At 56.9% G+C, this 27,408-nt stretch overlaps 1 protein-coding gene across 1 annotated transcript; it reads right to left on the bottom strand.

Moving 5' to 3' along the window:
- Positions 1-6,169: 6,169 nt before the first annotated feature.
- On the bottom strand, positions 6,170-27,283 carry ADAM11 (ADAM metallopeptidase domain 11). Its single transcript, XM_070389950.1, has 26 exons — positions 27,038-27,283; positions 26,383-26,558; positions 17,304-17,380; positions 17,052-17,118; positions 16,004-16,089; positions 15,839-15,914; positions 15,367-15,433; positions 15,231-15,298; positions 14,813-14,887; positions 14,656-14,727; positions 14,328-14,494; positions 13,708-13,792; positions 13,496-13,586; positions 13,329-13,380; positions 12,743-12,842; positions 12,581-12,652; positions 12,385-12,477; positions 11,929-12,009; positions 11,396-11,446; positions 11,229-11,292; positions 10,912-11,011; positions 10,592-10,711; positions 10,332-10,500; positions 10,128-10,242; positions 9,950-10,040; positions 6,170-9,273 (listed from the first exon to the last, which is right to left on the bottom strand). The coding sequence occupies exons 1-26, from the start codon at positions 27,105-27,107 to the stop codon at positions 9,225-9,227; spliced, it is 2,334 nt and encodes a 777-aa protein (XP_070246051.1). The 5' UTR covers positions 27,108-27,283; the 3' UTR covers positions 6,170-9,224.
- Between the last annotated feature and the right edge of the window lie 125 nt (positions 27,284-27,408).

Below are 27,408 nucleotides of genomic sequence, written 5' to 3'. Positions count from 1 at the left end.
AGTTGATTTATAATGTGTTAATTTAAGCTGTACAGCAAAGTGATTTAATCATACATATATGTACATTCTTTTTTTAAAATTAGTTTATCATGGGACACTGAATATGGTTCTCTGTGCTATATGGTAGGACTTTGTTGCTTCTCTATTCCATTTATAAAAACTTACATCTGCTAACTGTATCCGGTCTCATCACTTCGTGGCAAATAGATGCTGAAACAGTGACAGACTATTTTTGGGGGCTCCAAAATCACTGCAGATAGTGACTGCAGCCATGAAATTAAAAGACGCTTGCTCTTTGGAAGAAAAGCCATGACCAACCTAGACAGCATATTAAAAAGCAGAGACATTACTCTGCCAACAAAGGTCCGTCTAGTCGAAGTGATGGTTTTTTCAGTAGTCATGTATGGATGTGAGAGTTGGACCATAAAGAAAGCTGAGCACTGAAGAATTGATGCTTTAAGACTGTGGTGTTGGAGAAGACTCTTGAGCGTCCCTTGGACTGCAAGGAGATCAAACCAGTCAATCCTAAAGGGAATCAGTCCCAAATATTCATTGGAAGGACTGATGCTGAAGCTGAAACTCCAATACTTTGGCCACCTGATGCGAAGAACTGACTCATTTGAAAAGACCCTGATGCTGGGAAGGATTGAAGGCAGGAGGAGAAGGGGACAACAGAGGATGAGATGGTTGGATGGCATCACTGACTTGATGGACTTGAGTTTGAGTAAGCTCCAGGAGTGGGTGATGGACAGGGAAGCCTGGTGTGTTGCAGTCCATGGGGTCGCAAACTGAGTGACTAAACCGAACTGACATCTGCTAACCCCAGCCTCCTACCCTATCTCTTCCCCAAACCCCTCCCCTTTGGCAACCACCGGTCTGTTGTCTATGTCCATTTCTATTTTGTAGATGTTTCATATTTTAGATTCCACGTATAAGTGATGTCATATGGTATTTGTCTTTCCCTTTCTGACTTACTTCACTTAGTATGATGATCTCTAGTTGCATCCATGTTGCTGCAAATGGCATTTTTTATGGCTGAGTAGTATTTCATTGTATATATGCACCACATCTTCTTTATCCATTCATCTGTTGATGGACATTTATGTTGTTTCGAGACTATGGATTTGTAATGAGGTCAACTTAGACAAGCCTGGGAGTCTCTCTCCCCCTAAGATCAGCCCTGCCTCCCACCACCCTACACATGTACCCTCAACCACACCTCAACTTGGGAATGACCCCCAGAGAAGTGACAATCATCTCTTGAAGAAACAGGAGTTTTCTGGGGTCAATTTCTTACAGTCTGTCCTCAGTGAAGATGCCAGAACACTTTCCTAATGTGGCCTCTGGGATGATGGTGGCCCTTACTCTCAGTAGCAGCCAGGATCGGCAGCTCAACCTGGAGGAAGTTGCAGGGGTCAGGCTGAAGAAAGGCAGAGCGGGAGTTTATTTTTAAACCCAAGTGGGCACTCCAGCTGCCAGGGAGGAGCAGACAGCTCTTGGGGAGAATAGAGACTGGCAGCTGGTCAGACACTTGTCAGGAGTGCTGCAGGCTGCCAAGTGGGCAGGGGTTCAGGTGGCTGAAGGCCAGGACTCTGCCTGAAGGGTCACCCGGTGGGAGGGGTGAGGGGAGCAGCAGTTAACTTCGGAGCCCAGGAAGGCAGTGGGGACTCAAGGCCCGAGCCCAGGGACCCTGGGGCTGCCCTGGGGCCATCAATGTACTGAACACTCCCGGCGTCCCTCTGGGTTGGGGTGGAGGGGTCACTGGGGAAATCTTGATTCACGGTCAGATGGATCATGTGAATATCTTTTTGCAAGAGCAAAGGGCAATCAAGCATCAGGGCTGTTCTGTCGGCACTCGAGGGGACCGAGTGTGCCTTGTGCCCTTACAGCTCATCTGGAATGCAGAGGTGGCCAGGGCTTTGCAGCCTCATCAACCTCAGGAGGCAGGGAGAGGCTTCTGCCAAGTTCAAGTGACAGTGAGCCCTCTGGACGACTCCCGCCCTGAGGGCTGCCAGCGCATGTTTCCAGAGCTGTCACCAGGGGAATGGCGTAATATCAAAAAAGGACAGTGACAGCTTGAGTCACAGTGCTGACCGACATTTATTTCCCACCTTGCTTTCGACATCAGGAGGTCTGTAGAGCCCCCATGAATGTAGAGCTAAGGTCAGGTTTCAGAGGGTCTCTGGACTGGGTGGGAAGTCCTGGGGGCCTGAGCTGACCTCAGTCCCTTAAATGTATCTGTGGCACCTCAAGAAATGAGACTTCCCTGGTGGTCCGGTGGCTAAGACTCCACACTCCCAATGCAGGGGGCCCAGGTTCAATCCCTAGTCAGGGAACTGGATCCCACATACCACAACTAAGACCCAGGGTAGTCAAAGAAATAAATATATACTTTTTAAAGAAATGAGACTAAATCTTCATCTTCAAAAGGCCAAATGCTGAAGCTGTTACTGACAGCCTATGAACTCCTTTTGGCAAGAAGAGGTGTCCTCGACACCAAGCCGTAGGCCCAGGGTTGCCTCTCTCCCGCTGACCTTCTGAAAATGTCGATAGAAGTTGGACTCTCTACTTACAGAAAGTTCCCGGGGGCCAGAGCCATACTCAGAGGGCAGGACACATCCAGAACTCTCAGTCTAGGTGAATTTAAAATTCCCCAATCCTATCAAAGTCCTCCTAGCCCCTCTTTTGCCTTCTAGAAAGGTACACCCAAGATCCCTCTGACCTTATGTGAGGTCTTGCCCCTGGCGGCTGGTTCAAACCTTTCTTGGTGTACTTTGTTTCATATTTCAGGTCCTTGCCTGATTTCCAAGTTGCCTGGGTTTGATACTGCAACTTAGTAGCATTAGTTATTGTCTAAACCTAAGCCATTCATTCTGGTGGCTACTGGCCACACCTGGCAATTGAGCACTTGAAACATGGCTCACCGGAAACTGAGATGTGCTTTAAGTGAAAATACATTCCTGATTTCAAAGACAGAGTGCAGAAAACAAATAAACCCAAAAAAAAACAAACCAAAGAGACCAATGTAACATCTCAATGATTATGTTGATCGTGCTAAGTCACTTCAGTCATGTCCGACTGTTTTTGATCCCACGGACTGTATCCTGCCAGGCTCCTCTGTCCATAGTATTTCCCAGGCAAGAGTCCTGCAGTGGGTTGCCGCTTCCTAATCCAGGTGATCTTCTGGACCCAGAGTACATCTGCATTGGGCAGAAGGGTTCTTTACCACTAGCGCCACCTGGAAAGCCCATATTGGATTTAGTAAAATGTATTAACTTTACCTACTAGAAATTTTTATTCTTTAATTTTATTGAATTTTTTTCTCTGTGCTTCTGTGCTGTTTTCGTTGCTGTACTTGGGTTTTCTCTAGTTGCAGCAAGCGGGGCCACTCGTCACTGTGGTGCGTGAGCTTCTCACTGTAGCGGCTTCTCTTGTTGCAGAGCCCCAGCTCTGGGATACAACGGCTGCAGTAGTTGCAGTTTCCAGGCTCTAGAGCCCAGGTTCAATAGCTGAGGCAGAGGGGCGTAGTTGCTCCACAGCATGTGAGATCTTCCCAGACCAGGGATCGAACCTGTGTCCCCTACACTGGCAGGTGGATTTTTATCCACTGTGCCACCAGTGAAGTCCAGAAAAATTGTAAATGCATACATAGCTTGTATGTGTAGGCTGCATTCAATTCTGTTGGACTGCATTTAATTCTGTTGGTCTAGACACTGGGATGAGCCAGAATGAATTTGCAACCCTTCCTTCAACTCCACGAGTAGACTCTAAGGTGCCAATGTCCCCAGCTTTGAATCTTGGTCACCTCCAACTCATGAGGACACCAAGGGGACCCACACATTAGCTCAAACAAATAGAACTGGGGATTGAGATCTGCACCCATGATCCACCCAGAAATTCTCAACAGGGACTTCCCTGGGGGTTCAGTGGTTAACGCTCCCTGCTTCCACTGCAGGGGGCATGGGTTTCATCCCTGGTAGGGGAACTAAGCTCCTACATGCCGGGTGGTGTAGCCAAAATAAATAAATAAATAAATAAATCCTCAGCAAGCAGGTCCTGGTTTAGAGAGGGAGACTCAGACACACACTGGGAGTCATTTTATCTACTTTTTTGTTTCTACTTTTGAAAAACCAGATACCCAGGAATTCCTTCAACAGGTGGTCTTCAGAGCAAGTTTAATTTCTGGTTCCACATCACACTTTTTAGGCACCACTCTGTCAGAACTGCCTGACATGTTCTAAGCCAAAGTAAGTACAGGTTTCCCTGCTGTCCAAATTAGAGCACTCCTAGGAGAACTTTCATAAACCAAAATGGTGTAAAGCAAAGAAGCAATTACCTTAGGAAACATCTTGCTAACACATGCACAAAATAAATTGAGATGAAGTGCAGATGTTCACAGTTCAAGGCTATGTGGTTTAAAAAAAGAAAAAGGACTTCCCTGGTGGTCCAGTGCTTAGGACGCTGCACTTCCACTGCAGGTGGCATGGGTTTGATCTCTTGTCAGGGGAATTACGATTCCTCTTGCCATGCATCATGGCCAAAAAAAGAAAAACCCAAATGAACAGAAAAAGCTATGGCTGTTAGATGCTGAGTGTGGTTCCTTCTGGTGTCACTCTCACTTCTTGGGGTGCTCAGGCCTCTGTAAGAGCTACTGCAAACAGGTGCTGAGTGCTATTTAATTAAATCAAAAATCCTCTTCAAATTTCTTTCAGTTAGGAAAACAGGTGTTAATACAGGTCTCTTGTAAAAGCAAAAGGGCATAAAGTGAACTTTCACTAAACGAGGGATGCCTGTAGTTTTCCAGTTATCTGTCTGGGCCAGGTCTGATTGTTCCATGCCAGCCTACAGAGTCTGACACCTGGGCAGATGGGGGAGTGCTGGCATCAGAGGTGCTACCTCCCTGGCATTCCCGCTGCACCCCCTTGCACCTGCTCCCCTCTGCAGCCTCCTGCATCACTGTGCACCCATGTAAATAACAGGGAGCTCTGGGGGCTCCTGAGGTTGAGAGGCAGGTGTGAGTGGTGGAGCACTGACCTGCAAGAGCCAAGTGCCAAGCCTCCCCTGAGTCCCCTGCCACTGTCTGCCAACAACCGACAGTTGTTTTAATTTATTTTTGGCTGCACTGGGTCTCCATTGCTGTGTGCAGGCTTTCTCTAGTTGCAGTGAATAGGGACTACTCTCTGTGGTGAGCGGGCTTCTCATTGTGGCAGCTTCTCTTGTTGCGGAACATGGGCTCTAGAGCGTGGGCTCAGTAGTCGTGGCACACAGGCTTAGTTGCCCCTCGGTATGGGGGATCTTCCCAGACCAGGGGTCAAACCTGTGTCCCTCACATTGGCAGGTGGATTCCCAACCACTGGACCACCAGGGAAGTCCAACAGCCACACTTTTTACTATCCGAAGTGTCAGCTGTATACACATCAGACCAAGTTTGAAGGTCACTACGGATTGGGAATTGATAAGGGGTATGGACAGGGATGGAAGAGTTGAGAGGCAGAAGCGATGACGCTGTAAGTAGGGTTTGCAGCCCAGAAGAGAGAAGACAGGGCGAGCCTAGACTTCAGGTCATGACTGAGGTTGGAGATGGATTCTTGTCGGGCTGCCTCACCTGTGAACCCACTGGGGGAAAAGCTGACCTTCTGCACTGGGGGAGTCTAGGGGCAGAGGTTCCAGATGTGCTGGGGGACTGAGATGCCGGAACAGGGTGGGAACCAGGAATCCAGGCCAGCACTGCCCGGGTCGAGTCCTGCTCTCTCTGCACGTGACCGGGGGGGTCCTGGGGCCTCCTGTCCTGGTGAGCAGCTTCTAGCTGCTCACTCTCCCAGGTCCCTACTGCTGCTATTTCTTGCTCCCGTTATCTCCTCTCTCCCGTTCCCTTCCTTCCTCCTCACCCCAACCTCTCTCATCTTATCTTTCCCCTGAACAAGCAGGACTTTCAGAGCCAGATATCTCCAGGCCCAAAGCATCCGGAGGCCAGGATGGGAAGACTAGGTTCTTGGCTCAAACTTGGCCCCCAGTGTGGGGACGGCTCTTGGCCTTGGCTGTGCTCAGCCCCTTCCTGCCCCAGGCACAGTGAGGCAAGAGTCAATTCTCTGAAGGCCTGAAATGAAAGCACAGCACCCTTGGGACCAGAGAGCAGTTTGATCCAGCTTTCTGGACTCTTTTGGGAGGTAAGGAGAGTCTGGCTTCAACCATAAAAGGGAAGTTGAGTCTTCTGCCTCTTGCTAAGATGCTTTCCTGCTCAACTCCCATCTACTTTGCTGAAACTGGAAAGGACAGTTCTCTTTGTTGGGAGAGTGAGGAAGCGGAAGGGCCAGGCCCTCCACCCAGTCGGTGCCTATTTCCTGGCTGGGAATGGAAAACTATGCTCCTTCTTTCCAGTCTCCCAGCGCCCAGTCCTGGGTGCTCCCTTCCCGCTCTTGGTGTCCAGTCATCACACTCCCTCCAGGGCCACGGAGCACAGGGGAGGGTCCTGGCCACAGTGTGGTCATTCACAGAAAGGAGACACAGGCTGGTGTGAGTTCCGTGGAAGCCCTGGGACGTGATCTTTAATGGACGTTCCTGTCCCTGCCTCCCCACCCCGAGCCCCAGATGACGTATTTACAGGATGCTGTTTGGAGCCAGTTCCAGGCCCACGTCAGTGTGCCTCCACCCCTCCCTGGGCACCGCCAGGGTGGGGGCTGCCAGGGTGGGGCAGGAGGATGCGGACAGCTGGGAGCCAGGTGGACTGGTCACAGGAAGTCTTGGGTTCTCCACACCCCATCCCCACCCCATGTGCACGCACACACAGACGTGCCCGTGTGTGCAGAGGTATTCACGCTTGTGCGGAGATGTGGATCCAAATGCTTGTGCCAGATGCATCGCCACCTGTGTGCAGGTGAGTACCACAAGAGGCTGCCTTAAGGTACCGCCGCAATAGTGCAAAACCCAGCCCTTAGCTTCCCGACCCCGCCTCAGCTTGTGTGGCTGGCTGGTGGGGCAGAACTGGCCAGAGGGGTACCCCACCTACTCCCTTGCTTGGGCAGTGCCAGCTGGAGCTCAGTATCAAGGACCGCACTGCACATGCATCCAGCCACCTTAAAGGGTGTCAGTGGGCCTCAGTCCCCAGTTTGCCCTGAGGCGTGGTACAGATAAACTGGGAGCCATTTCTTCCATGATTCCTCCTCACAGATGCCCCAGAGGAACTAAGACAGGCAGCTCAAAGACCCTGGGGGTGTTCAGAAACCCCTGGGGAGGCTCAGGGGTATCCCTGGGCAGAGGAGCTCCATTCATTTGTGGCTTTCATCCAGAAGGTAGCTTGATCCCCAGCTTGCCCCTGCCGGCTGGTTTTTAGCAGTCAAGGAGCCAGAGCTCCTATATCCCAAGTGAAGGTCATGAGGAAAGGCCATGGGCAGGACCGTGTTTGTGGGGGGACTGAGGAATTCTGCCCAGCCTCGGCCTCAGGTTTGGCTGCAGTGGGGATCAGATCAGAGGACTAATGGGGAAAATGACTGTAAACTTACTACTTGGCCCTGGAATGGGGTTAAGGAGCAGAATGGGCTTGAGAGGGCCTTAAGGACGTTTCTGGAAGCTGAGGATCAAACGTTAAGACTTGCCTTTTCCTACTTCCTCTCGCACATCACAGGCAGAGCCCCTAACCCTCCAGGCACTGGGCCACCCCTGGCCTTCCCTCCTTGGGAGAGTGCTCCCCAAGCAGATGGCCTGGGACCTCTAGGCCATGCCAAGGGGCACTTAAACCCTGAGTCAGCCCCAGCATCACCCTTCTTGAAAGGGGGAAGGTGCCATGTTATTTCAGGGACTACATATTCTAGGACCCTACCCTCCTCCCAAATACATGCGTCCTGGCAGGGACAGCAGGACGACTGTTTGGGAATTGAAGACAATCTGGGACGTGTGGTCGCCGTACCCATAACCTAGGCCTCGGGCACGGAACAGGCAGCTTTGGTTTGATTCAGCACTCGGACTTGTCTCCAAGCTCAGCAGGGCTGGGCGGAGGGGGTGCGCAGGGTTGCCGGGCCCCTGCCTGGCTTGCCACGTTCAGTGAGAAGATGCCAGGTGTGACCACCCCTGTGGGGACGGCCAGAGTCACACCCCTTCGGGAAGGGCCAGAGGGATGGCCAGGCCTCAGCTCCTTCAGTCCCTCCTGAAAATGTTGAAATATCCCCACAGCTGCCTGGCCCAAGCACCCCCAAAGTTACATTCATCAGTTGAGATTCAGTTAAAAAAAAAAAAAAAAAAGGAAAAATAAATAAATAAAAGGTTGATGTCAGCTCCCTCCCCCTAGGTTCCAGAGAGGTTAGACCCTCCCTGGTCCCAATTGCCTGGTTTTGAGGTCCCAGCTGCCTGGTTTTGAGGCGGGGCCATCCCAGGCCACGCCCATCACTGGCTGCGTGCCCTCCCGCCGCCCAACTTGAGCTGTGGCAATCTGTGATGATGGAGGCTACATTCACAGGAGGAAAGTTGGTGTGCAAGGCCAAAGCCGCATGAGGTGGGGTGGGGGACCATGAGGAAAATGCCCTCCAGGCCTAGTCCACCCTGGTGGTGTGAGGGCAGGGCCACGACCCGGCCCCAAGCCCCTGTGGGGCCAGGAGTTGAAGGGCTGGGCCCGGAAGACATTTGCATGGTGCCTCCCTCCGTGGCTGGGCGGGGGCAGCCTCCTGGTTCTGGGCGGAGATGGTGGGCGCCAGACTCGGAGGGAGGGTGGGGTGGCACTTAGGCCCCTCCGGACCTGGAACGGAGAGGGGGCATCAGGGGAAGATATGAGGCAGGGCCTAGAGGGAGAGCACCCCCACCTCAGCCGGCCCCGGGAGGTCAGTGCTGGCCCCTGGAGGCAGCGAGTCACAGGCTGGCCAGGGAGGGGGTCTGGCGGGAGGTCAGACAGTGGCGACATGAAAGACAAAACGGATGGGACGCAGAGGTAGGCTCCCTTCCCTGGGGAGGAGTGGTGGTGGTGGGGCGCGCACAGCTCCAGGTCCATGGGGCCAGAGGTGGGTTGACCATTGGAAGGGCAGGAGTTAAAGTACCAAGGCCTGAGGGGTGAGTGGGCTGGAGAAGGGGGCACGGGGCACGTTGAGGACTCTCTTCCTGGAGCGGGGTTCTCCCACCCCGGGAGTGACAGCCGTGACCGCAAGGGTGGGGGAACCGGCCCCAGCTCCCCATCAACAGAATGCGAGGTGACGAATGAGATGGAGGAGACAAGGACAGCGGGAGGGAGAACGTGGCCGGCGTCACACTGCCCCCTGCTGGGTCGGGTCGTACCTTCCTCGGCGGATGTTTCTTCAGGAGCCAAAGCGAGGCGAGGCAGAGAAAGGAAAAGAAGCCTTCCGTGACCCTCCCCTTCTCCCAGGGAGGGGCCTCCGGCTCCCAGGAGACACCTGGCCCCAGAGATGCTAGACATTCCTTTGTCCCTAGACGCTAATGACAAGTCCAGGGATGTTTATCCCAGGTTCAGAGGAAACAAAAGAAGGGCGGGTCCAGGAAAACCTACAGAAGTGGAGTCCTGCATTGAGTCCTGACTGCAACTAACTCACCGCCTGACCCTGGGCCTCGGGTCCGTCCTCTGTACAGTGAGGGGTTACACCAGCTTGAGGGCCTCCAATATGGATGCCCACAGAACAGCCATTAGGGCCTGGGGACTGGGAACTCAGGCAGCCCCTGCTCAGCTCCGCTCTGTGGCCAAGCTGGGAGGCACTGAAGAACAGGGGGACCCAATCTTCTCATTTTTCAAGAGAAGCTGGAAATCTGGATTCTTAACATAAAATCCCTGGGTTTTAAAAGTCTGAGTAACTGATTTTTTTAAATATAAAAACAAGACCCTGTGGGCTGGCTTGGCTTGCAATGTGTGAGCTCTGGTTTAGCTAACCTCTCAGGGAGGTCCCCTCAGCTCCAACAGCCTGGGGTTCTGATAACCCTGGGGGATGCAGGGGGTGTAGGGGGCGTATTTGTGTCTTACTTAAATCCCCAGCCCGTGCCACCCAGGACGATGGCTGCAACCAGAACAGCCCCGGCGATGGAGCCGATGATGATGTTGGTGCCGCTGGGACCTGGGGAGGAGAGCAGGGTGGGGTTGGCCGGGGCAGGCATGGAGAATGAGAAAGACAGAGCCCCACCCTGGCCAGTTCCAGCCTCACCCTTATATCTCTCTGTCTCCCCCGTGGGCGGAGACGTGGGCAGGGGGTTGTGGATACTGCAGTCTTTGCCCGTCCAATCTGGCTGACAGATGCACTTCCCTTCGTTGCTGCAGACCTAGAGGTGGGGTGGGGCCAGTACAGGTAAGCAGGGCCCAGTCCCCTCTTATAACCCCCTCCCGCAATCCCTGGCCTCCAGACACCCACCCCGTGGTGGGAGCAGATCCGGCGCTCGCCACTGCCTGGGCAGGTGCTGAAGTTGAAGGCAGAGGCTGGCAGGCAGCGATGGTCCAGGCACAACATGTTGGGCCCGCAGGCTGTGCCGTCCTCCACGTAGCTCAGGTCTGAGCCATCAGCCAGCTGCACATGACCGCCCCTGGGGAGATGGCACAGCGAACCTCTGCCCTTGCCCTCCACCCCCCACACAGCTGCAACTTCCCCTTCCCCAGCCATGGTCCCAGCCACACCTGCAGTCCAGCTCCTTGCCCTGGTGGTAGAAAGTGACGCTGCTGATGTCTCCCCCTAGATCCCCCAGCCGAGGAGCTCCAGAGATGTTGACACAGAGGAGGAAGCCACATAGCACATCCCTGTTCATGTAGAGACAGTGAGACCCAAGTCTGACCTCAGACCCAATTACAGACCTCATGTCTGCCCTCTCCCCATCCCCCGATTTTTCAGTCTCCCATTAGGACTCAACATCCTGCCCCATCTCTGAAAAATCCCTGCCCAGCCCCAGAGCCCCAGCCTCTAAACTGGGATGGCCCAACCAGAAGCTTTGACAACTTACTGTTTATTGCACTGGACCCAGCCTGACCCCTTGCGCCCACAGTTGCCACGTTCTGTCCCCTCCACATTCAGCTTCTCATAGCAGAAGCGATCAGCAGCCGCTGTAGGGAGAAGAGGCCAGCGTCACCGTAACCACTCCAGAACCCACCTGAGACCTCAGGCCTGCTTCTCCAACAATGGCCTGACTCCAAGTCCAGCTGAGTCACTGAGATCCTGGGGAGCTGCATATCTTTTGGAGGGGTGTTCAGCCAGAGCCTGCCCCCCTCTAGCCTCTCAATTCCAGTATCCAGATACCTTCTCCCATCTCCAAAGACTCACCATGGCCCCAAAGGGCCTGGCACTGCCGGTCCCGGGTTTTGCAGCGACCTCCGTAGCAGCGGCCCTAAGGGACAATCAGGAGACAAGGGACAGAGACACTGAGGACAAGACAGGACACTGGACTGAGCCAGAGACCCAGACAGGGCAGAGCTTCCATCCCTTCATACCTGTTCGTGATCACAGTAGTAACCGTCCAGCTTGTGCAGGTTAGGTGGACACTGTGGAAAGAGGCACTGGACTGAATAGAGCTGCCCCAGGACTGGGAGCTAAGTTCGGCTCCAGGGAAGAATAAAGGCCTGCCAGGTAGGGGCTCTGGCCCAGGGTCCCTCCATATCAAAGACAAGAGCAGAGAACTCAGATCACATGGCTTAGCAGGTCCCAAAGCCTCTCCAGTCTCCATCAGTTTTCTGCACCTACTTCACAGGCCTGGGAGTACTCGATGACTGGCATGTAATAAGGATTTAGACATTAAATAATATTATTATCCACTGATATCCCTAGTACACACCAGGCATCTAGCCAGACTATAAATACTGGTCGAATGATTGGAAGAGCAAAGCCAGGAGGCATGAAAAACTCATATCTCAGACGAGAAACAGCCTGATCAGCGGTGGCGACGCCAGCAGCCGAGAGAAGGGCTGGGGAGGGAGATAGTGGCCGCCTCGCTCGGGGGTCCGCAGGGCAGCCGGGACGGACGGACCTGGCTCGAGTCCCCGGTGCAGGTCTCCGCGATGTCGCACTCGTTCACAGCCTCTCGACAGGACACACCCCGCGGCTCGTACTAGAGAAGGCATGCATTGCGGGGTTCAAGCAAGAACCACGCACTTCCGCGTCTTCCCGCCTCCTCGGCCCCACCCTCTCCTCGGCTCCGCCCCGGACCTCTCCCTACCCACTCGCACCGTCCCCAGGTCCGCTCACGGTTCCGCCCACCCCACCACTTATCATCAGGTGCTCCGCCCCACTCCCGGTAGCCCCGCCTTCAATAGAACGTAGGCTGCCGCACACTCCACCCCTCTCCTTTCCCATTGGCGCTTTCTTCGCGTTAAGCTCCGCCGCCCCTACGGCCCCACCTCCCTAAGTCCCACCCTCTACATGTACTCTGCCCAGTACCTCCCGGTCCCGCCGCCTTTCCGCCCCTGCGGCGGGTACCGCTCACCTTGCAGCGGCGACAGCAGAGACCGTCGCTACACATGGCGTCGTGAGTCAGAGTGCATTTCTTGCAACAGTTCCCTCCCGCGCGGCTGCACTCCTGAGGGACACCGAAGGCGAGCCCTGACCCTCCCCACCCAGACCCTCCCTCGCCCACCCCCGCGTCCCCCGCCTCCCACCTGGCGCCCGCACCCGTCTCGCACCTGCACCGAGCCGCAGTCGCACTCCTCCCCCGCCTCCACGAAGCCGTTCCCGCACTCAGGCGGGTCCAGGAGCTGCGGGGATGGGGTGTCGTGTCGCGAGTCTGGCCAGGACCCTGCCCAAGCCCCGCTCCCACGTTCCTCGCCCTGCGGCTGGTATTATACCTTGAGGGGCTTGTTGAAGAGGCAGCTCCCGCCGCCCTCCTGAAGAAACTGGTTGTACTCGTCGATGCTGCAGCGCGAGAACTTGCGGGGCAGGTAGAACCTGGGTAGGGGTGAGGGGACCGTGCTGCCGAGTGCCCGCCGGCGCACCCTCTCGCCCCTTCTCAAGATTGGGATGGGGTGCACCGGAGGACTCGGTCACTGTCTCGAGGAGGCTGAAGATCTATGTGCTTGGACACTGCACGAAAATCCTCCCGCCTGCCCATCAAAGGGCAGTGGGCAGGGGATGCCGCTCCAGTTGACTCCCCGAAACTTCAGGACTCCGAGAGAGTCCGAGGGAGGTTTGTGAGCCGAGGAGGGGAGGGGCCTCCAAACGAGGCTTTGGCGGCGCCCAGTGGGCGACTGTGAGTATTGCAGCCTGGACAATTCTGGCGTCCGGCTAGGGAATGCATGTCTCCCTGTACAGTGTCCACAGACAACTGCGTTTCTTGGAATTCTGAGTGGTCCCGAGAGCAGGGTCTCTTGAGGCAGCCAGGTCCAGAATGTCACCCAATGCTCACCCTGCGGCTCCCTTTGCCCAAGAACTCACCCAGTGTCCTCCATGATGCAACCCAGCCAGTTGTCCGGACATTTGCAGTCCCCTGCAAGTTGAGCCAGGTGAATGTAAGGGAGGGTAAAAGACGGTCCCCCTTGTGTGGACACCTCTTCACTTCTAGAATGTGGGTCTGGGCTGGGGGTGAGGGTCTTCACTGATACCTGCCGAGCTCCGGTGTTTATTCCACATCATGCCCAGGTTCTGCCCCAGCGTCTGGGCCAAGGTCACCGCCATGGCCCCCATGTTGTCATACTTGGGGTGAAGAAGATGGAACCCAAAGATGTCTACATCCCTCCAAAAGGCACAATGTTCATGCCCTTCGCAGCCCCCTCCCTCCAACCCCCCACCCCAGCCACACCCCCACCCAGCTTACCTCGTTCACACCCCCTCCCCTAGACAGCGAGCAGATGCCCCCCACGTAGGCAGCCCCGCTGCTGGTGCTCTGGAAAGTTCTGCCCCTGGAAGAGAGAGGGTTGCCAGGAGAACTGGCTAGCCTGTTCTCCCTGGTGGCTAGCCTGGGCTGTGAGGGGAGACAGGTGAGCCCCCATACCAGAGCCCCTCCATGGGGAGGTGATGAGCAGTGCCCTCCATGTCAGCCTGTGTGACTCAGGCAAGCCCTTTCCCCTTTTGGGTTCATTTGCCCATAAGCCAAATGAAAGATTTCTAATAGGTCATCTCTAATTGCAAGGACCTTTTATCAGATTTTTCTCCCGTACCAGGGCATTGGGTCCCTGAGAAAGGGATGCTGGGACCATTTGAAAGGGGGAGCAGGGTGAAGGGGAGGTAATGGGCAGAGGAAGGTCACAGGGTAGGGAAAAGGGGCCTCAGCCTAAGAGGCAGGGGTAGATGACCAGCCACTGTTGCAAGGGCAGGTACAAGGGGATCCCAGTCACCTCGCCCTGCAAGAGCACCTGGCCCAGAGCCATGTTCAGTAACTCTGTGATCTGCAATGATCAACAGAAGCTGGCAGGGTCCATGGAGTGGGGGACTCACGAGAAGAGGTGGGTGGCATCACTGGCCTCAGGCAGGCCCTCCCGCCTGTAGACCATGAGCCTGGCCAGGGTCTCCAGGAGGTCATCCTGAACCTGGATCTTGTCCCCATCTGCCCACGTTTCCATGGCAACCAGCACGATGCGGGTATTGAGCTGCTCCTTGTACATCTGTGCCAAGAAGGGAGAAGATGAGGAGGGGGTTGGAGGTCAATCTGTCCGTGCAGGAAGCTGGGGTCAGAGGCTGCCTATGCCGTCGAGCGCTCACCCCAAGGACATGTGCTTTAGTGTGGGGTGTGGGAGGAGAGGGGAAGGCAGGGAGGGCTGCTCACCACATCTGCCAGGTTCACCACGGACTTGGCAAAGTTGCTGGTGAGGACCACCGACTGCCGCATCTGCCCGAACTGGGAAAGAAGAGGGTGGGCAGAGGGCTGGGCTGCTTCCAGACCCTCCTCCCAAAGTCACCGCCCCCTCTGCCTGGGAACTTACCAGCTGGTGGTCATTGATCACAATCAGCTCCACGTACTTGGTCTCACTGTGCACTGTAGGGTGGCCCCGGCGGACCTAGGGGGAGGGTGGGCACTTGGAATCAGTTCCCTCCACGTCTGGTCAAGCTGCAGACAGACTCTAGAGCCGCTGGGCTCCAGCCAGGAACAGTACCAGCTCTCCACTGGCGGGGGCCCCATCCAGCCTTGATATGGGACAGGCAGCCTCGGTTTGCCCAGGACGGGGATGTGTGCAGACACTAGCCTTAGGGAGTGGGGTGGGGGGCTTCCTCCCAGGGGTGTTCTCTGACCTCCAACCACATCAGTCAGAGCCCTCCTTTGCCCCAGCTACAGATGGGGATATCCTGTCTGGACCACTGCCCGAGGTCTCTGCAGTGGGAGGTCTGTGCGGGCCCCCGTACCTGCCTTTTCCTTCTCAGCCTTGGCCTGTTCGGAGGAGCAGGATGGTCCGGGGCAGCAAACAGGCAGCCTGGGGGGAGGGTGCCGGTGAGGGGGGCACAGCCGGCCCCCTCCCTAGCCCTGCTTTCCCTCCCTTACCTGGCTCCCTGCATCCGAGGGGGGCTGGGAGAAGAGGGGTCCGGTAAATGAGGTGGGGAAGGGGTCCCTGCAATGAGGGGAAATGAGTTCTTGGGGGGGCTGGCCAGGTCTGCTCTGAACCGCATTGTGGGGGGACATCTCCTGCCCTTCCCCCCACCCCACCCCAGGGTGACCCAGCACTGGCCGGAGCTCCCATGTCGGATCTGGTCTCCCAGATGCTCAGATTCCAGGGTCAAGACCTGGGGGTGCCCTGAGAGATAGGGGCAAAGGACACTGGAGCCTGGTGGGAGGTTACTTGGAGGACAGAGGGGACATTGGAGCTGGGGGGCATAGGAGGAGGGAACCAGAGCTGGGGTCGCTGCAAAGGGCAGTGAGGCTGAGGTTACCAAGGTGGAGGAGGGTGGGGGGGGAAGGAGGCAGCCGCAGCCACTGAGATGACAGCCACTGGGACGACGAGTGGGGAGGGGCTCACCTGGGCGTTTTCCCAAGGCCCGGCCATCTCTCGGGGCTCCACGATGTAGGTGAAGTTCCCATCAGAGAAGACCCCACTGCAGTGAGAGAAACGCAGCTCCCCACCGTCCCCACCGGCCCCAGGCCTGGAGGCTCCTCCCACCACCCAGCCCCTCCCCACACTCACTGCAGCCCCTGGCAGGTGGAGAGGGCAGCAAAGGAGTGGGGGTTCCCTCGGAGCTTCCCCTGGTAGTAGCAGTGGTCTCCAGCACCCTAGGGGAGCAGAGAGCGTGATGGCATGCCCCCTTCCCAGCATGAAGGCAGGAGGATGCGTGAGGGCTACTGAAGCTGCCCGTGTGGTGTGAAGGTGGCTGGAAATCTGGGGACCTGGAGTCTGGCTCTGCTCTGGCTGTGCTCCTAATTGGCTGTTTCACCCTGGACAAGTTCCTAGCCCTCTCTGGGCCTCCCTTACCTCATCTACAACATGAGGACCCTGGAGCACATCAGTGCCTCTTAACCATGAACTGGGGCTGGTACAGGGGTCACAGACTTCTTTGAGAAGACTAAATGACATTCACATAGCACCTACTGTGTGCCAGGCAGTGTTCTAAGTGCTTACCATGGATCAGCTTGCTTAATCAGATGAAAGCTATGGGCTCACTCCCGACACACACACACCATTTCACATATAGTGTGTTCACAGATGCCACAGCCTCCATGGACCACCCTGGTCACGTGGTCTGCGGTCTGTGAGGGACTGAGCAGCGTGTGTCCTCCCTGCTCGGCTCGTGGGTCAGACGGGACTGACACCCCCTCGCCTCTGCTTCCTGCAGAATTACTTGTGCTCCAGTTACTGAACAAGCTGGAGGGGGAGGGCCGAGGCTATTTATAGACACTCATTTATCTTTGCTCACACACCCCTGGGCCTTCGGGCCTGGGACCCTGGGGTCCCAGGGAGCCAGGAATTCCTGGAGCCTTGGTGCTGAGCAAGATTCCGGCCATGGAGCACTAGGGGGTCCTGAAATGTCTCCAGGCTGGCAGACAGGCTGGCTGGGGCTCTGTCCCCTGGAGTTGGGCAAGGGGAGCTCAGAGCTCCACACCATTTGACAGGCTGCCCGGACTCTGATCCTGGAGGGGCCAGGCCAATCTCCAGTGCAGAGTATACCCCCAAGCCCACCTCCACCGACCACCTTCCCCATCATTCCACCTCCCTGACCCCTTCCAAAGGCACTCACAGTGCTGTGCTGGGTCAGCCCCTCCCGGCTGAAGTGGCGCTCCACGTATTGTGAAGAGAGAAGGTGACTGGAACAGAGTGGGCAGGAGGAAGAGGGGGTCAAGGTGGGGCTGGGTCCTGCTTGGGACCCAACCCCTCTCAGATCCAGGCCCCCTGCCCCAGCTCAGCCCCCAGCCCCCACAGCCACACAAGCCCAGGCCATGCCTTGCCCACCCGCGGAGTGCTCAGCCCCTGGACTCCAGGCCACACTCACTGGTTCAACTCCAGATCCAGAGTGAAGTTGGAGTTGAAGGCTGGGATGACGAAGCTCACCTGGGCCAGATGGACAGGCTGGGAGAAAGGAGGGAAGGCAGAAGGGGAGTCGACCTGGGGAGGCCTGGAGGTGGGAACTGAGGGGCCAGGGAAACCCGGGTACAGGGAGCAGCCCTGGGGAGGGGATGGCCCAGCCCCGGCAGCTGTGGGGACCACTGATTTGGAGGGAAGATGCTTTCCTCCAAGCTCATCTTCCTCCAAGACCCTGTTCCTTTCCTGAGGTGGAGGGGCAGGTGTGGGCATCCTTAGGCACTGACCTCCCTGCTCTCTGGGTGCCAGCCCATGCTCTCTGGTGTAGGTGCCTCCCTGGAGCCAGTCTACAGGAGCAGCAGGGAAGGACCAAGGCAGCTCAGCCTGCCCACTGCCTCACACCAGACCCTCCCTGCTGTTGGCAGGGCCACCCCCACTCCCAGGTAGACTAAAGGGAGACCCCTAGAAGTACCATGGGAAAGAGGCAAACAGGAGATGGGGTGCAGTGTGACCCCTGGGCCCCACTGAAGCAGGTCCCTCAGCTCCTCCCTATGTCCCCTCCCTACATTGGCCCCAGCCTCCATTTATGGAGGAGGCTTTGTACGCTCCAGACAGGGTTAGAATTGATCGAAGGGCCACTGGAAGCTGGGGTGATGGGCAAATACCAGTCTGTCTGGAGGAAAGAACTTGGCTCCTCTACCCTCAAGTCCATTGCCCTCTGCCTCGCCCAAAGCAGCTCATCTTTAATATTTCAATCCCATGGTTAATTTTTAAACACGGAAGTTTTCCCGATAAATTTTTCAGAGGGGCCTTTGCCGTGGGGCTGGGAGGCTCCAGGTTGTCATGGCAACGTACCAGGCCTGAGCAAGATGGCTGCCCTCCCAGGCCTGGGCGCCCAGCTACTGTGGGGGGTGGGGGCTCCAGAGCTGAAGCTAGTGAGCCTGGAAGGAAAGCGACCCTGAGATAAGAAGGGGCAGGAGAGTCTGGGCTGAGTGGGAGTCGGCCTTCTCAGCTCCCATGCCCACCGCAAGCCTTAGGTCTTACAAGAGATCTGGAAGCAGGAGAAGGGCCTAAGCAAGGCTGGAGCCTTCTTCTCATGCCCGTCCATTCAAGAAGGGTAAAATCCAGATCCCCAGATGAGGGGCCCACCACCAAGCTGTACAGATGTGAGGAAGTTTGTTGGCTGTCTTTTTTTGTGGGGGGAGTAGGTTACAAGAAGGAGGGGAGCCCCAGTGTCACAAAACCCTGTAGCCTGGAGCGAGGCGGCTTCCTGGTCAACTGCCTAGACTTCTACTCTTCATGAGCCTTTGGCATGTGCCAGGCACTGTTCTAAATACTTTACGTGTGTGCGTGCTCAGTCGTTAAGTCATGTCCAACTCTTTGCAGCCCCATAGACTGTAGCCCGCCAGTCTCCTGTTCATGGAATCTTCCAGGCAAGAACACTGGAGTGGGTTGTCATTTCCTCCTCCAGGGATCTCCCCAACCCAGGGATCAAACCTGCACCCCCTGCATCTCCTGGATTGGCAGATGGATTCTTTACCCCTTCATCACCTGGGGAGCCTAAACTACTTTAAGAATCATCATATTCGATCTTCTCAACAAACAACCCAATGGAATAGATGCTACTGTTATCCTCATCTGACATATGGGGAAACTGAGGCACAGAGAGGCTAACTAACTTGCCCATGGTCATAAGACTAAGAAGTGGTAGAGCTGGGACTCAAGCCTCAGGAATCAGCTTCTGGGGCCTTTTTACCTGGAAGGTGAGGTAAGGTAGAAGTGGCCCAGTGTCCATGAGAGGCCCTGGGAATCAGGGTGAGAGTGCAGAAGGGCCAGAGCCTGGGTCGGGAGCCCTCTGAGCCCCAAGGACACGGACTCACCCCATCCCAGGTTGACTGAAGCTCCAAGCCTCATCCTGAGCCCCTAGAGCATCGATTAGACTTGAAATAGAAAGTCAAGGACAAGGAGTCACTGCTTCTTCCTCCTCACCTTGGCCTGGATCACCTCTGCTTTCCCCTGTCCCTGGGCCCCGACCAGCTCTGTCCCCAGTACCCTACCTCCTTGGTCTGGCCCATCCCTGCCCTCCCTCTCCCCTTGGGGGACTTAAACCCTCTCTGCCTTCCCCACCCATTCCTGTCTGGACCACTCTTTTCTCTCCTGCCTTTAGGTCTGTTTCTACTTGTTCATTCTGGCCCAGGGACAAGCCTCTGTCCCTGCTCCTATGCTGGCCACCCAGGCGAGCAACCTGTCCAGGCCCCTTGCCTTGATTCCACTCTCGGAAGCTGGTGGCCTCAAGGATAATCCAGCAAATTCTCTGAGTTCAGACTTTTTCCCCTGAAAATGGTAAGAGGAGCCTAGATGCAAGCCTGTGAGGTTGGCTTGTGTGGCAGAGGCTGTCTGGGCTCAGAGGATTCTGGAAGGGGCGACCCTGGTGCTTGCAGAATCTCCCCCACTTAAGAAGTCGGTGAGTTAACCCACCAGGCTCCCCTCTCTCTGTGCGGACCAAGCTGACCACCCCCTCTGGAGACAGCCACATCAGTGGGGGAGCAGACCCCAGGTCCTCTCTGTCCTCAGCCCATCTGCAGCCTGCCAAGGCCTTGGCTCCCTCCCCACCTGGCAGGGCCTAACTGGGGGCTGGGCGCCTCCCCAGCAGCTTGTGTCTTGTGTCCCAGCAGGACACAGGGCTCAGGCCAGGAGGGGACCTGGGGCAGTGCAGGGCTGCTGTGGGGGCTGGGAGGCAGGCCCAGGAGAAAGGGGAGGGAAAGTGCATAGTTGTACAGGTCTGCCTGACCTGGCCCGATGTGGGGGACACGATGGGGACACCCTTTGTTTGCAGGAAGGGAAAGATCAGGCAAACCCACCTCAGTCCCCAGGACCTCTGTACCCCAGGTGGCTGGAAGGGGGCTTCTGCTGGCACCAGAGTCCTAACCCCCCCAGCCCACCCTCAGTTAAGATTTCAGCTCATGTTCTATTAACCCAATTGCTCCTAGCATGGCTGGGCTCCTGCCCCAGCCTGGCCCATCCCCGACCTCTCCTGTGATCCCTCAGTCCCTCCCTTGGGAGCCTCTAGTGTCCCTGACTGCCGTCCTCCTCCCCTGCACCCAGCTGCTGGTGACAGCCGACCAGGCCTCCACCCTGTGCCCTGAACTTGCCTCTTGCTCCCCGGCCACTGGCTCCCACATGCTCAGGCTCATTTGATCTCAACCCGCCCGGGCCGTCTGGTGCTCATTTTATAAGTGCCAGGGAGGGATACTTGGAGGTGACTGGCCCAGGGCCACACTGGGGAGGTACTGGGTCAAGGCTCACCCTCAGGCTGGTGTTCCTGTTGCTCACGGCCTCTGTGACCACCTGGCTGCGGTGACCTTGCCCACCCCGAGGTTTCCCTGTTGCCAGTTGGTCCACTCTCCAGGAATCCGCTTGCCCACCACCAGATAGAATGCAGAGGTCAGGAGGTAAAGACCCTGCTGAAGTTCTAGAATGACAATACAGGTACCAGGGCTCCTCTCTACACCTATGGGGAGGTGTAGAATCTTGGGGAGGAGTCTTGGAGAGTCCTGGGGGGGGAGGAGGTTAAAGGCCTTTCTGGTTCCCAAATGCCCCAAAATTCGAACATCCAGGTGCTACTCCTCACGCAGCAACCTGAACTCCTCCCTCTGAACCTCCATCTCTTCCAGGACCTTCTCTTCCTCACCCTCATCTGTGACCACAAGCCTCCACCCACCCAGCCGACAGGGCTCTGAAGTGAAGTGAAAGTGGCTCGGTCGTGTCTGACTCTTTCTGACCCATGGACTATACAGTCCATGGAATTCTCCAGGCCAGAATACTGGAGTGGGTAGCCTTTCCCTTATCCAGGGTATCTTCCCAACCCCGGGATTGAACCCAGGTCTCCCACATTGCAGGTGATTTCTTTACCAGATGAGCCACAAGGGAAGCCCAAGCATACTGGAGTGGGTAGCCTATCTCTTCCCTAGCAGATCTTCTGACAGGGCTCTGCTCCCCTCTATTCCTGGACCCTCGGGCACACTGATTTCTTTGGTCACTGGTTCAACTTTTCACAGGGGTGGCACGTAGGCCCCCGGGGCTGCAGATGCACCCGCCCTTTTTCCTGCCCAGGAGCCCCTACACTTATGTTGTAGGAAAGGCATCAGAAAGAATGAGTGAGCTGCTTACCCTCTCTGAGCCTCAGTCTCCCCATTGGTAAAATGATGTTGTCATGAGGACTAAAGGAAAGCCCTCTTTAACATGTTATTCTCACAAAGGTTGTGCTTAGTCGCTCAGTCATGTCCTACTCTTTACGACTCCATGGACTGCAGCCCTCCAGGCTCCTCTGTCCATGGGGTTCTCCAGGCAAGAATACTGGAGTAGATAGCTATTCCCTTCTCCAGAGGATCTTCCCAATCCAGGGATAGAACCCAGGTCTCCCGCATTGCAGGTGGATTCTTTACCGTCTGAGCCACCTCACAAGGGTTAGTAATAATAAATGAAGAAAGAAGTGTCAATGTTCCAGCGGAACTGAGCTTTGAGGAATTGGATAAACCATGTGGGCTGGTGGTAGCAGATGGGGAGGAGCCAGAGAGGCAGGAGCCCCGACCTGGGAGAAATCCCCCCCGCCATTCCCTGCCCTGGTCACTCAAGATGCAATGAGGCTCCACTTTTCAGCAGGACCATGGGAGTCCTGGGGAGTGAGCACAGTTGGGCCAATTTCTGATAATGGAATTTGACCTAAATGCTTGAAGACAGAGTCACTTCCTTATAGGGTCATTAGTCTCTCTGGGGACAGTCTGGGCAGCTGGGTCCCTCTAGACAATCAGGAGGGTGCTTAGGTGAGGCCAAGTCCACAGGTTAGTCTGGCTGGAGAGGACTCAAGACGCCTGCCATGTTGCCCCCCCACCCCGCAAACCTGCCTGGAGTCTGACAGGTAACCCTAAACACCCTAGCTCCTGTTTCTGGCACCCAGCGCTCCTGCCACACCTGGCCCGGGAGGGAGGGCAGGCCTGACAGATGTTGAACATCTGCTCTTGCCGGGTCCCAGGACACCTGACACCCATCATCTCCTCTAATCCTCCCAGCAGTCTGGCAAAGCAGGGACCACTGTTACCCCCATCTCATGGGTGGGGAAGGTAGGGTTCAGGCTTGCCCAGGTCACTCAGTCAGAAGCAGGGGAGCCAGGACCCACAGAAGCTGTCCTGCCTCAAGCCACAGGTGTAGCCTTTCAAAGGGAAACTGAGCTTCCTGAATGAATTCTCTCTGCCCAACCTCAAGGCAGGGCTGGTTCATGGCCCTCCCTGGAGCAAGCTGGACTCAGCGCAGATCCCAGCCCTGGCTTCCAGCCACCAGTCTCCTCCAGGAACCCCCTCCTGCCTCTGACCCCAGGGCAGAGCTGTGACCTTGGCCGCAGAAACCACAGCACAGCCTTGGCCCAGGGCAGGTGCTAGGGCTCCAGGCACAGCCTATGGCTCCCTGCCCATGACTGCCATCTTGCAAGGGCAGGGGAACTAAGGCTTGCTTAATTGCCCCCCAACCCTCTTCAGCAAGACAGCATGAACACCGCAGCACACACCCTTGGTCAAGGGCTTCCAGGTGGGAACTAATGGTCGGGACAGCCCTCACAGGAGCACAACCCAGTGACTGAGGTCCCCTCCTCCAGCTGACTCACGGCCCTGGGACCCTTCACCCCTCTGTTCACTAACTCACATCTTGCCCTCTGTTTTGTTCTGAAGGAGGCTGGGTTTTTCCAGGGGGAGGCACAGCCCACATAGCAGCTTGATCCCTTCAGAACACATATAGCCTCCAATTCATTCAGCCCACTGACCCAGGTACCCCTGTGCAGTGAACAACCAGCTCGACTGTACACTGTAGCCCAGCTCACCCTTCCACCTCACTCCCAGCTGCAGCCTCCCGCTGATCACAAGTTTCTGCACTTCCAGAAGCTCCCCCACCTCTTGGCCCTAGGCCCAGCCTGCTTGCAAACTGGACAGAAGTGAGGTGTTGAAGAGAGCTGTGGCAAAGAGGGCAGAGGCCCCTGGCCCCCTCTTTGCTGTACCCCTGAGTGAGAGGCCAGCACGCACTGGCTAAGAGGGCTGCCCTGGAAATCGGTCTGACCATGCTACTTAAGTGCTGTGTGACCTGGAGTACTCCCTCTCGGTGCCTGTTTCCTCATCTGTGAAATGGGAATAATAATATCCTCACCTCCTGGAACTGGGTTGAGGATGTAATAAATTAATAAGACACAAAGGCAGAACAGTGTCTGTCCCACCAAGGGCCCAGTAAATTTAAGCTTTAATTTCTCTAGCTTCTAATTCCTTCCTGGCCAGCTTCCCTCTCCCTGGCCAGCTTCCCTCTCCCTGGTCCCCACTCACAAAAGTCAGGACTTTCCCCATCACCACCTCCTGGAAGTGGGTGGGTCTGAGATGAATGTTCTCATCATCTTGATTTGAGGGATCCAGAAGCTAGGCCTCAGAAAGGTGCAGTGGCCAGCCCAAGGCTGGAGCAGGTGAGCACCCCGGATCCCCCATCCCACCCTGCCAGCCAGCATGTGTCTCCCAACTCGCCATGTGATCCATAGCAGATGGAGATCTTGCTGCTGCTCCAACAACTTGCTTTGCTTGAGGTCCCAGATGGGTGCAAGAACGTTGGACAAAACCACACAGTGGCAGGGGTTGGGGGGCACTTCCTTTGGGACACCGGGCTCAGGGCTGCGCAGGCTCCACCAAGAGCCCCTGAGGTTCTGAGGCCAAAATTGCTCCAAGGAGAAATGCCCAGCGGGAGCGGGAGGCATTCCGGTGAGGAGGGAATATTCCAGAAATCTCATCTTGTCTCCCTTGGTCCTCCTCCACCTTGTGCTGGGTAGGGTTGGAAAGTGCCGCCTGTGCCTAAATCCAGAGAGTGCAGAACGGCACCATGGGAAGAGCCCTGGTCTTGGAGAAAATCACTCCACTGATAAAGGTCTCATTGACTGGGACTTCCCTGGTATCCAGTGGCCAAGACTCTGTGCTCCTAAAGCTCTGGGTTCAATCCCTGGTCAGGGAACTGGATCCCACATGCCAGCTCTAAGAGTTCTCATGCTGCAACTAAGACCTGGTGTAGCCAGATTTATATATCGATATATAGATATATCGATATATAGATATATAGATATATCGATATATAGATATATTTAAAGATCTCATTGACTTTGGGCAAGTTACTTAACATCTCTGAGCCACAGTTTGCGTATCTGCAACATGGGTAGACAAAAGTTACCCGCCTTACAGAGTTGTGAGAAGTCCACCTCAGGGGAAACAAGTACCCACAAGGCAGGGCAATGAGTCAGTCTCCTGGGGAGGCTGAGGTGAGCTCCAAGGGAAGGGAGGGAGATCCCCACTGGAGGTGACTGTGACCACTGCCCCACAGATCCACAGAACCCTCCACTCCTGCCCTCCAGACACCCTGTTTGGCTTATTCAGACTTGGTCAGGCACACATGCCAGCCACTCACCCAGCAGAGCAATACCCAAAGAGATTCCCCCATCCTCTGTGCATCCCGTACAGTCTAGTTGCGCCCATCCTGACCTCCCCTCTGTCACAGGCACCACCATACCTCAGAATCCTGCCTGTGACTCTCTCTTCAGGAAGGACTAAGCTGAAGGAGCACCCACTTTTCATTCCTCCCTGGCCCCCCAGCTTTCCCTCATCCCTGTCCTCTGATCCCACTGTGGCAACAGCCCCTCCTACAATCTGGACATCCCCTATGATACCAATCAGGAGACCCAGAAGCCTGCAACAGAAGTCAGCTCCCAGCCATGGTTCACAAGCAGGGGGCCACCAGGGGAGAAAGCTGGACTGAGGACCAAACCCAGCCAGGATGACCCCATCCCTGGCCCTGGGACCATCCCTACTGCCCATCTACCACCTGCCAGGGAGCCTGGGCAGCCTCCATCCCCTTACCCTCCCTTCTAGCCCACCTTCTTCTCCCCCTCCCCTCTGCCCCTCTCCCAGGCCTCCCCGCTCAGGACCATTAAACACCCCCTCCCCTGCTCTCTCAGGCACTGCCCTGAGTGATGGTCCATCTATTATGCATGCTGCCTTCCTGCTCCATTCCATTTCCCGACTAGCTCCCCTGCACCCCCACGGCCCCCTCCACCCCCCCTAAGGGCTTTTAACCAAGTACATTAGGCAGGGCCAGATGCCAGTCTGACAGATGTCCATAATGCTAGCCTCCGTTTCCCTCCTTCCTCTCTCTGCCCAGCTCGATTCACCTCCCACCACTCCCAGCTGCCAAAACTTCCCAGACCTTGGTGGTACCCTTCCTCTGAGTCTCTCTACTCCTCCTGTTTCTGCCAGGCCTCACCATCCCGCCCTCACCGCCCCTGTTGGCCTGGCTAACTTTCAGCTTCAAGCTCCTAGAGAGCCGAGGCGTGCTGAATGAATATTCCATCTGGGTGATTATTATTCACATGATATTAATTAATTATTAATTGCAATTAATCTCCTTCATTTCTAACCTTCCTCAGGGAGGCAGGAGGGGCCTGGCAGCTGAAAGGGACAGGGGGTGAGTGGAGTTGGCATTTGTGAGTGAGCCTGGGGCCTCGAACATTTTCCCAAGGCCCCACCCACAGTAAGAATGGGGAGGAGAACAGTGGTTCTATCAGTGCACAGGGGGAAACTGAGGCAGAAGTAAGCACTACGTTGGTCCCTCCAAAAGCCCATTGACAGTGGCTGTGGCAGAAACCCAGGAGCCCCAACAGCTGACTTCCTCCTGCCTCTCACTGCCCTCCCCAAGCTCCATGTGGTGTAGCATCGCTTCTTTGGACAGGAGAGGGGGCTGGTGGAAGGCTGACCAAGGCTGGACTGAGCCCGGGGCCTTCTGGGTCCTCTGAAGGCAGGGAATCCCCACCCTGACGGGAGGGGGCCTGGAGAGGGGCAGGCAGGTGCTCCCACTAGTGGGTTCTAGCACCCTCTGGGTAGCCCATTGCACGGAAGGGGAGGCGCCCAAGCCCAGGCTGCCCCGTGGTCGCCCCTGGGCTCTAAGGCCTGCTTCAGCCCCCTGGCCTCACCGCCCGCCCCACTCACCGGGCCGCCCGGAGGCTCCTGGCGGACCCTGGTATCCAACTGCTGCTTTCGGACCTCTCCCCCGGAGCTCTCCCCCACCAGACGGCTGGGCTCAGTGATCTCCGGGGCTTCCGGACCCCCCAAGTGTGGAGAGACCCTCCAGCGCAGAGCTCCAGCAGGACCCCAGGTCCCCACACCTGGGGAGAGAAGGCCATGGCTGCAGACGGATGCCCACCGGTGGGGCAAGAGACCAGGGCACGGGGTGGGTACGGCACGCCCCTCCCCCACTCTGCTGTGGCCCTTGGATCCCGGGGGTGCGGGGGTTCTGGGTGGGAGGACCTGCTGCCCTGCAGAAGGGGAGAGGGGCCAGGAGCTGCTGCACTCCAGCCCGGCCGTCACGACTGCCCCCCCGCCCCCCACCAACCCCATCTCCCCGCGAAGCCGCAGAGACCTGCAGACTCCACGGCCGGCGACAGGGGGCTGGCCGCGGTGGGGGCCAGATGGGGACAGGTGGGTGCCTGCACCCTCCCTCCTCCCCCGCCCCCCGCCCCCCGCGCTCTGGACCGGCTGTCACCCCGAGCACTGCAGAAAAGGTGGCTGCAGTAGAAACTGCCGCAAAACCCGGGGCGGGAGCAGGGAGGGGGCGCCGGGGCCGGGCCTGGCGGGGGTCACTCACCCGGCGAGGGGAGCAGCGGCAGCAGCAGCAGCGGCAGCGCCGCGAACGCCCAGCGCCGCAGCCGCCTCATGGCTCGCTCATAATCCTCAGGGTCCCGGGGCTGCGGCGGCGCGCGGCGCGGGCGGGCGGGAGGAGCGGAGGGCGGGGAGGCGCGGGCTGCGGGCGGCGCTGGCGGGGGCGCGGGGCGGCCGGGCGGTGGGCGCGGGCCGGCGGGAGGCGGCGGGGAGGGCGCCCGGCTCAGCGCGCTCCGGCCGCGGCCATCCCGGCGGGGCGGCGGGCAGGGTTAAGAGCCGAGCGGCGAGCACGTGAGCCGAGGGCCCGCCCCCGCCCCCCGCGGGCCCCCCCAGCCGTGCAGGGCCGGGGCCGCCGCG

Source organism: Bos mutus, chromosome 19 (genome assembly GCF_027580195.1).
Source record: "Bos mutus isolate GX-2022 chromosome 19, NWIPB_WYAK_1.1, whole genome shotgun sequence".
Taxonomy (NCBI): domain Eukaryota; kingdom Metazoa; phylum Chordata; class Mammalia; order Artiodactyla; family Bovidae; genus Bos; species Bos mutus.
The sequence above is the reverse complement of the archived record's forward strand: the minus strand, read 5'-3'. Positions and strand labels throughout refer to the sequence as shown.